Source organism: Cornus florida, unplaced genomic scaffold (assembly GCF_030987335.1).
Source record: "Cornus florida cultivar Cherokee Brave unplaced genomic scaffold, ASM3098733v1 CherokeeBrave_3.0.0_Hap2_Chr10, whole genome shotgun sequence".
NCBI lineage: Eukaryota > Viridiplantae > Streptophyta > Magnoliopsida > Cornales > Cornaceae > Cornus > Cornus florida.
In genome coordinates, this window is record NW_026775580.1 from 108,784,201 (window position 1) to 108,801,085 (window position 16,885).

At 31.8% G+C, this 16,885-nt stretch overlaps 1 protein-coding gene across 1 annotated transcript; it reads right to left on the reverse strand.

The window, feature by feature from the left end:
* Nucleotides 1-4,327: 4,327 nt before the first annotated feature.
* On the reverse strand, nt 4,328-12,915 carry LOC132276943 (probable inactive purple acid phosphatase 28). Its single transcript, XM_059778593.1, has 5 exons — nt 12,631-12,915; nt 12,384-12,531; nt 9,362-9,789; nt 8,520-8,999; nt 4,328-4,630 (listed from the first exon to the last, which is right to left on the reverse strand). The coding sequence occupies exons 1-4, from the start codon at nt 12,817-12,819 to the stop codon at nt 8,532-8,534; spliced, it is 1,233 nt and encodes a 410-aa protein (XP_059634576.1). The 5' UTR covers nt 12,820-12,915; the 3' UTR covers nt 4,328-4,630; nt 8,520-8,531.
* Between the last annotated feature and the right edge of the window lie 3,970 nt (nt 12,916-16,885).

The following is a 16,885-nucleotide window of genomic DNA, read 5'->3' on the forward strand; positions in this document are numbered from 1 at the left end:
TTTTTGAGGTAAAATCATAAAACCCCTGTATTATTCCAAATAATCATTATCAGACAACTAGAGTATTAACAAAAGTGATATTTTTCCCCCTTTTGGTGATGAATCTGTTAGTTAATTATGTTGCGAAATGATAAAATTAATTTTATTATTTTAATTTTAATTTAAAAACTAAAAAGTGTATATACAGAGATATTTTGATCATATGTAGAGTAAGAGGTTAATGTGTGAGAGCAAACTAACGGAATGCAGTAATTTTAATGACTTCTTGAAAAGCCCAGGAAATTTCATGAGGTTTATATTTAGCAGTCTTAGCAGTCTTAGCATCAGAGGGTTTTATGTAGACCTTTCAATAAATCTGATTTTGATTCAAATTCGATTTAATAACTCAGATATAAATTGAAGATTTAATTTAATAACCTGTTAACGATCTGAATTAGATAATTCGTTAGTTAAATAAATTGAATATGAATTTTGATCAATCTAATTCGAAATAATATTTTATATATATATTGTGTGTGTGTATATATACATATTATAAAAATATTCTTATCATTATTTTCTCATTTCCTTTCATATTTTATTTATCTTTTGTTTTCTTCTAATTATTGTTTTTTATTCTCTTTTGACAAAAGTAGTTTTGATAAAATTAAGAGCCGAAAAGGTACATTTGCATTTCGCATCAACAATCAGCATATCTCAATATCGATATCAATATCAATATCATATCAGAATAAGAATAATAATAATGCAAGGTACGAATTTGTCTATTATATATGGCTCTATTCAAATTAATGGTCGTTTCAGGCCCAGTTGAAATGATGTTCGTTGACTGTAATGCAGCCAAAGCTAAAACATATACATAATTCCATAATCGGTGAAAGTAATACTAATTATTTAAAAAGATATTCTAGCTTATGATTGAAAATATAAAAAAATTTCGTTTTTTCTTTTTCGTGACAAATATATATATATATACATATACATCCATCTTGTCCTAGTGGGATTTGTACTTTCAAAGTTAAGAAAGCACTACTAAATTATTGATGCTAAACAAAAGTGAATGAAAAAAATTAAATTGAAATGATTGTTTAAGAATAAATGCGGGACGGATATGGGATGGGGAACCCCATCCCCGTCTCCACTTTGGAAAGAAGTTGTCGTCGTCATTCATAATCCCGACTCTCCCTCTTCCTTAAAAGAATGTCGATCATTTTCCACACTGCTCCGTCATATCCCTCGCAATGTCCCTGCCCCATCCCACCTTTTATTATTCTTCTATTTAAAAAAAAAAAAAAAAATTGAAAATTTATATGTATGTATTTGTTTTATTAAAAATAAAATTATAAATAAGAGGTTATTATTCATCTCGTTAAAAGACAAGATCAAAAGGGAACAGAAAAAATTGTCATCCCATCTTGTATTGCATGTACATGAAATGATACAACTCATATACCTCCTTAATATCACAATATGCGATCATCCTAACATATATATAGAAGTTAGAACGAAAATGATGGGCTTAAAACTTTTGAATTTTGGAAAAATGTGGAGCGGGCGTAATAATTCATAGTAGAAACAGAAACAGAAACAGTAGTAGTCAAATGAAAAATGTGGTCAAAATGGTGAAACAGAAAGCTTTTAGTGGACATAATGCTGTTTAACAAATGGCAGTAACTTTGAGGCAAAAAAGCTTTGGAGTCTCGCATTGCATTTAGAGTGAAAAGGTAGTGTGTACAAATCACTATTACTAGTCACAAATCTTCTTTTACCTTTTCCTAGCTACTACCATCTTTTATATATATATATATATGTTCAGTCCTCTATATCTATATTACATTACATTTACTACTATTTTATATCATTGGTTTTGAGGAAACGAATCCACTAAAGCTTTTCCCGTATCTTACATTTATGTGTTTGAGAGTTGATTGCCTTCTCATTTTTTTCACACACACACACACACACTATCTCTCTCTCTCTCACAGACACACACCCCAAGCAGTCAAAGAAAGAAAGAAAGAAAGAAAGGGAGGATGTTTATTGATTTGAGTGTTTATCATACCCAGTCACTGCACACATGAAACCAAAAAGAATATATTGTAGAATATTTTTGTGGATTGTAATGTTTTTTATGGCATGTATATATTTGTTTTCACACATTTCATCTGTATTTGAAACACAAAAAAAATAAAAAATAAAATAAAATTTGTTAGAAACACGGAATCATTTCAACAGGGACATCTATTTTTAACGCTTTATTTTGTGTTTCAACTCTATTAAAAGTGTTAGTAAAATTTAGATTAAAAAATAATAATACATCTTCCGTATGGGAGGTTGCATAATAAGATTTTTGCGAGAATATATTTTATCACATAATATAATGGAGGCTCACACATCCACTCATATAACCTTATACTCTACATAAAATGTGTTGGAAAACAAGTTACGACGTACTAGAGCACCAAGGAGCTACAGTAGTAGATGGTCCGGGGAACGTGTGTGTGTGTGTGTGTGTAGACACATGACATGGGTAAGATGGAAGCACATAGTCGAGGCTGATAATGGAAGGAATGTGGGAAAAGGCCAAAAGAAAGAACCCAATAACCTAAAATTCTCTCATGTCTGAAGCAATGCCCCTGTTGAAGTTTGTAGAACGCATGCCCTATCTAGCTGCTGACACACTCACAATCGCCTCTGTTTACACACACACATACTCTCTCTCAATGTGTGTGGCTCACCTTTTCAAGCTCTCCCAACAGGGATTCTCTCTGCTAGTGCAAAACCCATCACTTTTTCCCAAGTGATAGTACTAGAGAGATTCTAATTGATCATACTTTCTTTGATTATCTTTATGTTCATTTTTGTATGTATAAGTAAAATCTGCATGGGAATTAATTAATCAAACACCTGCCTGTTGTTGAGATGTTGTGGGCCCACTCCCACTCTAAATAGTGATGATTGCAGGTGAGGTGGGTTGGGACAGGGTTTGCTTTTAGCTTTGTTGTTGTTAATCCCCTTTTTTATTGGTAGTAGGGTTGAGGGAATGTCTCTTTGCTTTGTGCTTCACCTCCTCTTCTTGTAAATTCTCACTTTCTATCTTTGTGCTTCCTCCACTTGCATTGGGACTGGATTTTCACCTTTTTGTGTGAATTGGAGGAAACAACCTAACCCTAATCAATTCTTTTTTAATGTCATTTCACTTTATCACACACTAATGGGTAGGTTTGTAATGATGGGTTATCATAAAAGTAGTAGATATGTGCTAATTAAGTTTATTATTAATGGAATTTTTAACAAAGGTGGGTGGTTGTAATTTGTACAATATCTATAAGGTCTGTTTGGTATTTTTATTGAAAATCATCAAAATTACAACAACACAATGGCTTGAAATTTTAGTATTTAAAAAAAAAAAAAAAAAAAGGAAAAATGAGTAGAATTGAAACATATTTGGGAGTATCGTGCTTTGAATTTAGAATTAAAATAATAATAATAATAATAATTCGTACTTAATTTTAAGTTCAGTGCCACCAAACATTGCATCATATTTTGATAATTCATCTCTTTTTACACTTTCACAAGTTGTTGACATCAAAATAACTAGTGGATCGGCACCCAATACTATTATTTATTCAGATCTTGTTCTTCGGAATTTGCATGTGATTGTAAATATTCAGATTTATGTTACATATAACCACATAATTTACGGATAATTGTAAATATTCAGATTTTATGTTATATCCGCGTAATTTGCTGATGATTGAAAATATTCAGATTTGTCGTAGGTGCAAGAATGAATGTGACTATTAACATGAAGTTTGATTCGCAACAGTAATGAGACATGGAAGAAAGAGACTCGATGAAATTAAACAAATCAAAACCGTGGGCTACCCTTCATCCATGGATTTCATATATAAAATTATGAATTCAACCAACCATGAAATAGCATGACATTTTAAGTGAAAACAAAGACCCATTTCTTTGTAAATGAGGAATAATTATTATTGAAGTTTCAATTTGAATCCAAGACTTTACTAACAAATCCACAGCTGATACTAAAAAATTTCAACCATTATTTATGCTCAGATGAGTTCAATTGCTTCTATAAATAATCGATTAAATTAAGATAACAATAATTTTGAACCTCGTCACAGAGAAATTGACAGAAGACTGCCGTGTAAGTTAATTGGTTCAGTTCATCGAGGTTGGAAATTAAAATAAAATCACAAAAATTGTGTCATATCAAGTAAGTAACATTGATTTTTTTGCCATACCAGCCCAGGAAGGGAGTCTAGTGACAAATAAAAATAAAAAATAAAAAAATAAAAAATAAAAAGATAAAAAGTGATTACATATTTATTATTATTAGTATTATGGACATAAGCCAAAAGGAAAAGGTTGAGAGAAGATTATACAGTCATACAAACAAATCAAAGGGGCGGGAAGCCCCAACCACAATTCAGGAGTGACACCCATCTGTACAACAATTCTTCCAATTTAAAAATGGACATATTATACAAATGCACTGAGCAATACCTTTATCATGTAAACAAAATTCCAAAGATACACACCTTCACAAACTATTGTTCAAGTCGATCATTGTGATAGTAGTAGTCGAGAAAAACAGTTAATCCTGCAAAAATATATTCGAACTATATTAGCACACAAATAAACATAAAAATGATGACGAACTTATAGATGTATTCCATCCAAGATGAGGGAGTGGGGAGGAAGATTCAGTTTAGTAATCACTTTGTAAAATGAATTGAAAGAACTTGAGGGTGATGCAAAGAAAGACAATTCGGAAAATGTTACGTTGATCACAAAGAAAAGAGAAAAAATCAAGATAACAGGCAACATCATATAGTTTTAAATACAAATAGAACAACATTTCTATGTTTAAAACTGCTGACTATGACCTTTCATCTTTACACCTACAGCTTCCTTCCCCACCTTCTTTCCCTCCTCTTTTTGGGGCAAAAGGGAAAAAGAAAGAAAGACCACAACAATGTTTATCTTGGGGCCAATTCTTGGTAACGGTGACTTTAACCTGGTGTTTGTCTTGCCAATACTTGTGCAGGTGGTTGTGAGCACTGGACTACTAGATACAGACATAACTTTTGCTATTATTTACACAAATTTGGCTGCTCTGGAACTCCCACCCACACTTTCTTTTCTTTTTCTCTAAGTAACTCCACCCTACACTCCACACCTTTGACAACCAAACTTTTACATTCTACCATGAAATTGCCCTCACTAGTTTAATTTTAAAACACATTAACCATGTTTCATTACTTTAAGTTCATCCAAGTCACCACCTTTGAAGTTTAATCTAGGTATGGCTATGGTAACAATGCAATAGACTCCTCAGAGATGAAAGTGCCCAATAGACAATCAGATGCTATTATTTAAAAAATTGAGTCCAATAGAAGCAACTCTAGCTTCTCCAACTCCGATAATCTTTCAAAACCTGCAAATTAATTATATTAAAATTTCAAAGTCACCATGCCCAAAAAATCCAAAAAATACAAAATAATAATAATTCAAAATGTTTATAGTAATACATATAGTAATACAGGATGGTCCCACCAATCATAATTATTATTGGTCAAACGAGTCATCATTGAAAAATAGGTATTCTTTGTCTAACAAAAGAGCTCCTGCAAATTGCAGTGCTAAAAAATAATACACCGTCCCTCTTTTAATTTTTAGATTCCCATAAATATTCCATCTCAAAAGACTAATGGCAAAAAAAAAATTATATTTCCTACTTTATTCATCTTCTCACACACATTAAATTGCCATCTTTCCTAATTTTTCAATTTTCCCATGCACGTTAAATTGCTAGTCTACAATGTTCCTTAATTTATATCTCCAACTACTTGTAATTGTCTCATACAAAATAAATTGTCATCTTTCCTAATTTATCAATCGTCTTATACACATTAAATAGTTGGTTTACAATGTTCCTGAATTTCAACTATCTCCAACTCTTGCAAAGACTTTGACAACCTCAAAATCAAATGAATGTTGCACATTTAATAGGCTTGATCATTACATATCTATGCACCAAGAGTGCAGAAATCAAGATTTAGTGCATTGAATTATACAAGTACAATTTAAATTGAGAATGCAATACGCTACATTAAAAGCACAATACCCTTGCAATAACGATGTAAACACTCATGTACACATTTACTTCGAAGATGCAACACTCATGCAACATATTACATCGAAATGCAACATTGCAATACCATTAAATTGAGAATGTAACATCATTACATCATTGTTGCAACCTCGATTTAATGTTTGATACATGGTGCTGCATTTTTTGTATAATTGTAACTATACCCAAATGTGTAAAAGAGAGGATCCTACATGAGGACTCCAAAAGTGTCCTAACTCCTATTTCCTTCTCTAATATACAATAATGCAATATTAAATAATTACTTAAACATCTAGTCAGAATATTTTTAAAATTTTAGATAATTACCTTTCACCCCTTTTCAAGATTATCTCAGAATATTTTTACGTGTCAACCTGATAGATATTAAACATCTTATCATACGGGCCTAAAGACGACGGGTTTTCTCATCCTAACTTCAATTGGATAGTGATTGAGTTATCTCATAACTTTATCCTATCCAATCAATTACAATGATTACTACTATTTATTGTAATTGCACTCTTAAGATTTGGAAATCTCAACAATACCATGTCCTACTAAATAATTGCATATAAGTCCCTACACTACCGAACATCCACAAGTAGTCCCAGGAAAATTAGATATTGTCTAGCCCCAGGAAAATTAAATACTATCTCACTAAAGGTTTACTTATATGTTGTATTCCTTGAGTAACCAATTTAAAACCTTAAAACCTTAAAATAAATATTTTTCTATATAAATAATAGAAAAATTATTTAGTAAACATGTTACTAAAATGACATGGTGGTTTCAATAATCAAACTTATTAAATAGCACCAAAGGGATATTATTTCTCTTATGAAGTACTATTTATGTTCCCACAGCTCCAACGTTAGCCACCCAAGATACCGTGATGTTGACCTTAAAAGATCTCACACATTGGTAGGTTAAAGTAACTAACACTGAAACTCGACAGCACTAAACCTCTAAAGAGTTTATGCATTTAGTAAATTTCAGGTTTAAAATTTAAACTTTATTCCTTCTGGTACTTTTTACTTTCACTAAAATGTTGAATAGATTGCTTCGAAGTCTAGCCCATATGTTTGTTGTATTGTATATGAGAGAAGGGGTGAAAGGTACAAGTCATTGACACTTCTGGAGTCCTCTTTCAATGTGGAATAAGCAGTTCTTTGTGATCAAATTCTCTTAACATGTTGGATCCTCTCTTGTACACATTTGGGACTAGTATCATTCAGTGCAATTAAACAAAAAATGCAACATTATATATTAACATTAAATCAAGGTTGCAACAATGATGTAAAGATGTTGCATTCTCGATTTAATGGTGTCACAATGTTGCGTTTCGTTGTAATATATTACATGAATGTTGCATCTTCGATGTAAATGTATGTATGGGTGTTTACATCGTTATTGCATAGAAGCATTTTTTGAGAAGAAGACTCAAGACTTAGAGATATTGTGTTTCTAAAGTAGGGTATTGCATTTTCAATTTAAATTACCCCATGTATAATCCAGTGCATTGAATCCTGATTCTGCACCGTCGGTGCATAAATATGTAATGGTCAAGCGTCTTAAATGTATAACATTTATTTGATTTTGATGTGAGGTAGTCAAAATCTTTCCAAGTAGTCGAAGATATTTCAAGTTCAGGAACATTGTAAACTAACAATTTAACATGTATTAAACAATTGATAAATTAGGAACGATAGCTATTTAACTTAATCACAAGTAGTGAGATGGAAATTAAGGGACATTTTAAACTAGCAATTTAACGAGTATGACAAGAATTACTCATTGTTTCTTCCCTTTAAAGAAATTATACATACAGATTTGAGTGGTCTCTCGCTTGCCAATTGGATTGAGCATGAAGGTTGACCGAGTTTACAAATTATCAAGTTTTCCCCCCTCTTAATTCCATTCTTAGGTTTTTTTTTTTTTTTTTTTTCCTTTCCTTTTTGGTTGGATTTCTCTAGCACGTTGACTTTGAAATTTCAATATAATTTGTAGGTTTTGAAAATTTGTCGGAGTTAGGAAGGTAGAGGTGCTTCTACTAGACTCAAATTTCTTCAAGCATCCTATCATCTTTTGGTGCACTTTCTTCGCAAGACATTGTTGCATTGTTATCACAGTCATGCCTAGCTTATTCACTAAATCCATATACTAGACTGAATTGAGGACATACCTAGCTTGTTATCAAAAAAATTATTTTATAAGATTTAAAGCTCAATTATTTTGTCCTACTCATCAAACCTTCTATCCAGATAGAACTGTATATATAACCTTAAACCACAATATGCAAGAAGGTAATACCACAGAGTATTCAAAATTACTGGATTCGTGAAATAAAGTTCATTACCTGTAATATGAGTCATCTTGATGATTGCCGATCCCACAGGACTTGCTCGTCAATCTTGCTCAGCTTCTCATCATCAAGTCGTTTCCATGTCTTGATCCACTCGACTCCCGTCCATGTGTTATCCCCTTTTCCAAGTTGTGCCAATATGACCCTTGCTCTCCGTCGCTGTCCAGCCTTACCATAACCATGATATCCAAAGCCTCCACCATAACAAAACCAAATACCATCTAGGTTGCCACAGAAGTCGTTGTTGTGATCATGACCTATGAACACAGCCTTCACATCTCCCATGGAGACAAGCGTTCGTAGGACTCCAGAATTAACCAACGAACATGCTACATATTCTTGATACACTCCAACTATCTCTTTAAAGTGCCTTTGGCGAATTTCTGGAATTGGAATGTGGAAGAATGCCAGTGCTGGGGGTGCACTCAGGACTGAAGAAATGTCTGCTGATTGATCATTTTCCCGATTTTGGACCTGTCAGTGTGTGACCTGCAACATGTTAATGAGATCTAAATCTACCAAACTGCACCTTGTTACAGTCAGGAAAAAAAATGGCTAAGGGCAGTAATTAATCAATGACTAAATAGTCTAAATTCAAGCCATCATTTGAGTTTGTTTTGCTGGTATTTCAAAGTAACTCGGGAAAAGATCAGCCATTAACATCCACAGAAATTAAATAAATCTAATGACATTTTCACATTTTATTATAACTCAAGTCAGAGTTGTTCCTTACTTCTCTGTATCTCTTCTTCCGTCTATAATGAAATGCAACAGAATTCTGCCTTAAAAAAACAAAGCATGTCATGATTGTGCTGGCATAGTTGAGTCCACTGTACCTGAGATATTTTAGAAACACCACGGAGCCAAAGAAGTTGAGATTCCTTAATCCATCCATAGGTTCGAACTCCTTCAACAGTAGCTCTGTCTCCGCTGTCAAGAAAGTAGAGACTGAGGATGCTGTTGTTGGCCAAATGGGAGCCCGGCGCACCCCATACTCTAAGATTATAATTTCCAAACCCATCAATGTTGGTTACTAGCCGTTCTTTGGCAGGTTCAGAGGTATCTTCAGCTGAAGGGTTGGTTTGTGAGACTGAATAATCCATAAGGGATATGAAAGACATCAATTCTTCACGAGTCATTGTAGATTCTTGGTCATGGTTCCCCAAAACGGCTGCCCATGGGAGTCTAGATTCTATGGCAGGGGCAAAAGCTCCAAACAAAGATTCTGCAGCATCAGTAGCGCTTGGACCAAATATATTATCTCCTAATTACCAGTACTGAACAAAATCAGTCACGCACGGATATAATATATATACACACGCATTTTTTTTTTTTTTTTATAAGTGATATATATACACACAGACACATACAGAGGGATATTTACCCTTCTCTAAAATCAGAGAGAAACGAAACAAGAGATAAAGACAAACAACAAAAGAAAGATAATGCGACTCTTTGCCTCCCATAAAATCATTTCACACACTCCCTGGTAATAAGGAAGCTGTCTAAAGGTCATCATTTGTGTAAACATAGAAGCAAAGAAAATTCAGACCAAGCTCCAGTTCAGTTTGACATGATGGAGATATGTAACAATATGCATGGATAAACATTCATGTTCATGAATGAAAACAAAAAGTTCTTTTTCCACCATAATCCCTTCAGTCCTTCCAAAATATCCCCATGAACATCTTCTTTTTTTCCTAGTTAAATGTTTTTATGAACTTCAAATTAGGTGCATTTGATTTGGACCAATAATCTTTAAAAAATTAGAAAATTATCCTTAAAATACGTCACCAAACAAATCCTAAATTAAAAGAATTTTCACATAAGCAAAGACAAAAACCATGACAAGTAGGACAGGGTATATTAAAGTGTTGACCGCTAAATCGGCAAGCTCTGAAAATGTGCCACAACTAATATCTGGTTCGAATTTGTAGACAGGTGGTCAAACACAGTCTCTTTTGAGAAATCATGTAAAAAGGGTTTGGAAAGAGAGAGAACATAAACTCTTATGGATTCTATTTGCCTTAATTAAAAGGACTGTCTAAAAAAAATGAATTAATTGCACAATAAATAAAAACCAAAGTGGACTGAAATTGCAATAGGAAATTGAATGCGTAACTGAATTATAAATTAGGGGTGACAAAATTTGACACGACCTGCCAACACGACTCGAACACCACACGAGACCAAGTAGATTGTCAACATAACACATAACACATATCCATCTTCAGTTAAGAAAACAAATACTTGCACATGTAATTCTACCACCTTTTTCCCAAAACAACCAATGGTCATATCGTTGTCATGTGGCATGCCAAAGTTGAGTGTCAACATAAAGTCCCCTATAATATCGTGCATTATTAAGACATGCTACCAAGGTTTTAATGTAAATATGGATAATTTAAAATTTTAAGGTCATCCATTGCTCTCAACAATAAGAATTAGACCCTACTCCCCCACAACCCAGTAATATTCCATGACAACTCTTCAACTATTCTGGTACAATAGCTTCTGCAAGTTAGTTTGTTAATTGTTGCTTATTAGTTAAAGTTTATAAGTCTCAAAATATTATCACAAGCAATGAGAATGTTTAATATGATTGTACAATTCTAAATTTAAACCAAATATCAGCTATAGATAATATATTCACGTCCTCAATTTCTAAGCACAATCTAAATAATTCTCAACGTCAGGGAAACAAAGGTGCTTTGATGCTAACAGATGTAACAACAAAAAATAAAATAAAAAAAAGGAAAAAGGAATCTGTTTGGTTCCTTTTTATGAGAATAATTTTCTATTTTCAGATAATAGAAAACAAAAAAAGTTTGAGAATCACTTGAGTCTTTTTTTAAAACTAATTTTTGAAATCGTTCATATTTTTTTGGTCCCGGCAAAACACACCTGGGCCTTAATTTGCGTCAATTAAAACTATGGTGTATTCTTCTTAAGTTTAGAAATAAAATGAGCAGAAATAAATACAAATTCAGGCCTTAATTTGCGTCAATTAAAATGTCTTGCCCAAATCTATATACAAATATCATATGCAATAAATGTTAATTTGTAGGAACATACACACACACACACACACACACACACACACACACATATATATATAATAGATTATGTGTGATTGTGTGTGTCTTGCATCCATAAAACTAAAGTACTAGGGGTGAAACTTGGACGGTTCACCCCAAGCCCAACTCTATTTTTAATGAGATTGGACAACCATTTCTACAATTAGGGTTAACCTAGAACTGAAAAATCTCAATGCAAACTTAATTAGAGTTGGGCTTTGGTTGTGGGATTAGCAATTCGAACCCAAAATTTAACCTAACTTTTATATATTTATAATTAAAATATATTATATGTACTTATAATCCTGGCCACTTTTTTTTTTTTTCTTTTCAATTTATTTTTCTTTAAATTTTGATCCAGGTTTATTACTAGTTTGGAAATTTTTCTTGAGATTTTATTTACAAGTTTTAAATAAATTTAAATCAAATTCTTGGATTTTTTTTTTTATGCATAGATAGAAGTAACAAACCGAGACTAACCAAAATTTTAGCCTGATTTTTATAACTTGGATTGAGCCTGGGTTGACCTCCCAAAATTGCACCCCTACTGAGTCTCCTATCTACATGACTAATTTTTCAAAATATAAAATGGAGACCAAAGAAATTGTTTTCCGTGTAATTCTCCGTGAACGTTATTCTGTCCAAATAAAACACAAACGAAACTTTTTCCTGAAAAATCTCCACTAACTAATAAGGTAAAATACAGATGACTGAAAAAGTTTATCTACCATATACTGAAACAACTAAAAACAGTCAAAAAGGGCAAAGAATCATTCATTACCTGTAAAAGCAATGAAATCAGGCTTCTCAGCCTCAATCATCCTCCTCAGAAACTGAGTCGTGTTAAGATCGGTGCAACGATCGAACTCGGTTTCCAGGACGTCTCTGCACCGAGTCACAATTCCATTCCCATAGTGCATATCAGCCACCTATTCACCACATCCACTATAAAATCATTAGCAAAATTTTCCCGGAAAAAAAACAAGAAAGATTCATTTTCTAGGAAAAAGAAAGAAGAAACCTCTGACCTGGAGGATCTTGAAAGTGCCGTCGGAGCGGAAATGTAGAGGAAGATCTGCTTGTTTCTTGAGAATTACTTTCTCGTGTCCTAGCATCAATTTGTCGAAAACTAGGGTTTGAATAAGGTATAGAAAGAGCGCTATGAAGGTGAGATAGAGAAGAGAGTGAATCCATGATTTTCCAGATCCAGACTCCATCTCATCTCATCACCTTGTTAGGGAGAATGGAGGAGAGACATAGAGTGAGAGTGCCTCTTTCTCACCATCTTCATCTTGGTTGGTAAAGTCTTCACTTTTATTACCAAATAAGGCGATAAATAAATACAGTATACATGTAGATATACACATAAATAAATACTATATGTGTGTATTTATATAATTATGTGTGTGTGTGTGTGTGTGTGTGTGTGACTGAAACTGTTAACTGTTTGGTTAGAACAAGTAAGCTTAGCATGAATTTCTTGTAAGAACGGGTACGGTCCTCTGTTAATTGGAAAGTCATGACTGTTAATATTACAAGTTAATAATTTATACGGTATATATTGTACAGAGTAATAATATTTCGTACATATTACGCGGTGATAATATTCATTCTCCTTTAGGGTGACGATTTCTATTCTTGATTAAAATATATATATGAAGGAGCTTCCGGAATAAGTGAAAAATGAATGAGTCAGAGTTTTACAAATAATTTGAGTTAAGCTGGACAATAGTTCTTTGTTTACTTAATAGAAAAACAAAGTTCAAATAATTATTTCAAATTCTTTTTATAAATAAATCAATCCCAAACATCTCTAGATTTGTTAGTTTTAAATACGCTCATAAATAAGTTCTTTTTGAACTCGTAAATGTGTGAGTATATATATATATATATATATAAATATATATAATAAAGTAAAATGTTGGGTAAAATCTATGTTTTACTTACAAATGTTCATTGACACTCCTCCAGACATTTAAAATCATATGAAATTACTTTTTAACCACTTGACTTGTTAACAATTCTATTTAAGTAATGAAATTACTTTTCCATCTCTTTTATATCTATAAATATGGTTTATATATAATAATACTTATACCAACATAACCACAACCACAACATAAAAATAAAAATAAAAAACAAATTTTTTTTTTAAATAGTAAGATAATTGTAAACCACCATAACCACCGCTACAATATAAAAAAATTTAATTAATTAATTAAATTAAATAGCCAGATAATTATACACCACCATAACCACCATCACAACTTAAAAATAAAAAATTAATTAATTCTTAAAAAAAAATAGTTAGATAAATATACACCACCATAACCACAACCATAACATAAAAATTAACAGGCATGGTCAACCCATACTTATATGTGCCAAATGTCACTAGAACCACCACCACACCAAAACACCAAAACGACGACACCACCACCACCATACCAAAACAACACCACCAACACACCCAAACTCTACCAGAACCACCACCACCACCACCATAATAGAAAAAATAAAAATAAAATTTTAAAACACCCTGATAACCTAGACATTACAACAACCACGAACCATATCACAATAACCACCACCAGAGTAGAAAAAAATTAAAAACAGCCACTGCCAGCCTAAACCCACCACAACAGAGAAAAAAATAAAAAAAGAAAAAAGCAACCATGTTTGAGATTGGGAAGAGAAAGAGGGAGTATCGACGGTTATGTACTAAAATGAACCCAAAAAAAAGGGTTAAAAGGTTAAGGTAGAAAAAGAAACTTAATGACAGGGTTGTTTTGTCAAATAGGATTGATATTTTGTAAATTAATTGAATTAAATAATTAGGAACAAATATGACACTTGAAATTACATAAATGTTATTGCTAAAAAAGCCGTTGACCCTAATTTAAGTGACATGAATCAAAATCTTAGAAAGTGTCAATGCAATTTATTCTAAAATATATTATCCATCATTTAAAAAAATGTAAATATATAAGCCAAGTCCAAACAAATTAAAACAGACAAACTGAAACCCATATTCTGGAACCAATCTGTATAAAAACATTATTAACCTCTCATGTGATCTCAAATTGTCAATGCAACTAGTCTACTCTAGTTGCTCTCTCTAAGCCCCAAAATTTTGGGCGACCGATGTAATGCCTTTGTTGCTAGCTAGGAAATGCTAGTCTTTGGTTTGGTATAAGGTTGGTAATTTGTGGGACTCGGATAAAGAATAGCAAAGGATATAGTAACATATAACAATAGTGTTGCGGGCATGACTGGGCCCCACTCTTTACTATTTCTTTTTATATGTAATTTATTTTTATTGTAAAAAAAAAAAAATTATAATTTATGATTTTGATTATTTTATTTTATTCTTTATTTTCAAATAAATATGTATGATTTCTATTTCTTTGTCTTTTGAATTTTTTTTTTTTTTAATTTGTCAACAAATATATATGAATTTTTTTTAAAAAAAATAATATTGTTAGAAATGGTTTTTTCTATTTACTATTTCCTTTTATATATAATTTAATATTATTGTAAAAAAAAATATTTATGATTTATGATTTTGATATTTTTTTCTTTAAAATTTGTCAACAAATATATAAGTAAAAAAATTTTAAATAATATTTTATTTATCACAAACATAAAATATGAAAAAATACATTTTACTCAATATTATTGTTAAACTTTTTCATTGCTAAATTTATTCTACGAATGCTCCATGAGATCTCTCCTGAGATTCCCATTGTTTTCTGCATTGCGAATCTTGTTGAAGTGAGTGGAGATGTGTGTTGCAAAAAATGATCGGTCTTGATGATTTTGTGGAAGGTGGACCGACTCATCCATTGGAGGTGTCATTTCCAAAATGTTTGTGTTACCCTTGTCTTCTATGATCATATTGTTCAATATGATACACGTTCTCATTATCTTACTCAGATCTTTTTTTTTTCAATAATATATTGGTCTTGCGTTATAGGCCACCTTATCTGCAACATACCAAATGCCCGTTTAACATCCTTCCTAACGACTTCTTGTCTTTGAGCAAACAATTTCTCTTTTTATAGTAGTTGGGTGCAAGATGGTTTGAATCAAAGTTGTACACATATAGTATATATCATTAGATAGTTAATACCCAAACATACAGTGATGTCCATTCACCTCGTAATTAACTGGAGGCATCATATTATTAATGATAAGATTGAATACTAGAGAATGATCCAAGAATACTGAGGAATGATCAAAGAAAGCATGTCAGATCCACATATTTTTTGATACAACCGCCTCAAATATGAGGGTAGGCTTACGACCTTTTCCTTGCGTGTGCCATATCATCCTTTAGGAACAGATATGACATTTAAACTTACAAGAATGTCATTGTTAAAAAAGGCATTGACCCAAATTTCGGAGACATTTAGCAAAATCTTATAAAATGTTGATGCATTTTAATCTAAAATATAACGTCAACCATCTAAAAAAAAATGTATATATATATATATACACGCCAAGTCCAAACAAATTAAAACAGACAAACTGAAACCCATATTCTAAAACCAATCTATATAAAAACATTATTAACCACTCACGTGATCTCAAATTGTCGATACCTAGTCAACTCTGGTTGAATCTCTCTAAGCACAGAAGCATCGATCTCTTTTCTCTCCATTATCATGTCAAACCAACCCCAAGCAATGGACGATCAGAATTCACATTAGTGGCTCGTGCATAGGTGACTCACGCGATTGCCTAGGGTCTTATCAATTAAAGGTGTTGAAAATTTGTGAGCGATGTAAATGAAAGATCTAATTCTCACCAAAAAAAAAAAAAAAAACAATTATGAGAAAAGTTAATTCTTCTTAAAAAATATATATACGAGAAAAACTATATTAAATATAAGTTAATATCAAATTTTTATATAATATTTTAAGTTCATATTTTTTCTCTATTCAATACTTGATATATTACATTTTTTAAATAAATTTAACAAATTTTCAATTTGGGTATAAAAACAATCGTATTATTTTGGAAAAGAAAAAAAAAAAAAAATTTGGGATTCAACTTAACAGTTAAAAAAGGGGTAATAATTATTTTTTTAAAAATTAAAAATTAAAATATATATCTAAATTATAGTAGATCACATCAATTAAAATTAGAACTTAATTTATCCTTTTATGGAAGGGGAAAAGTATTGTCCTTCAAAAAAATATAACAGGATGCAACATTTACATCAAGAATGAAATCACACTATTGATTGATCAATGGTTGCATTTTTGCTTTCGTGACAAG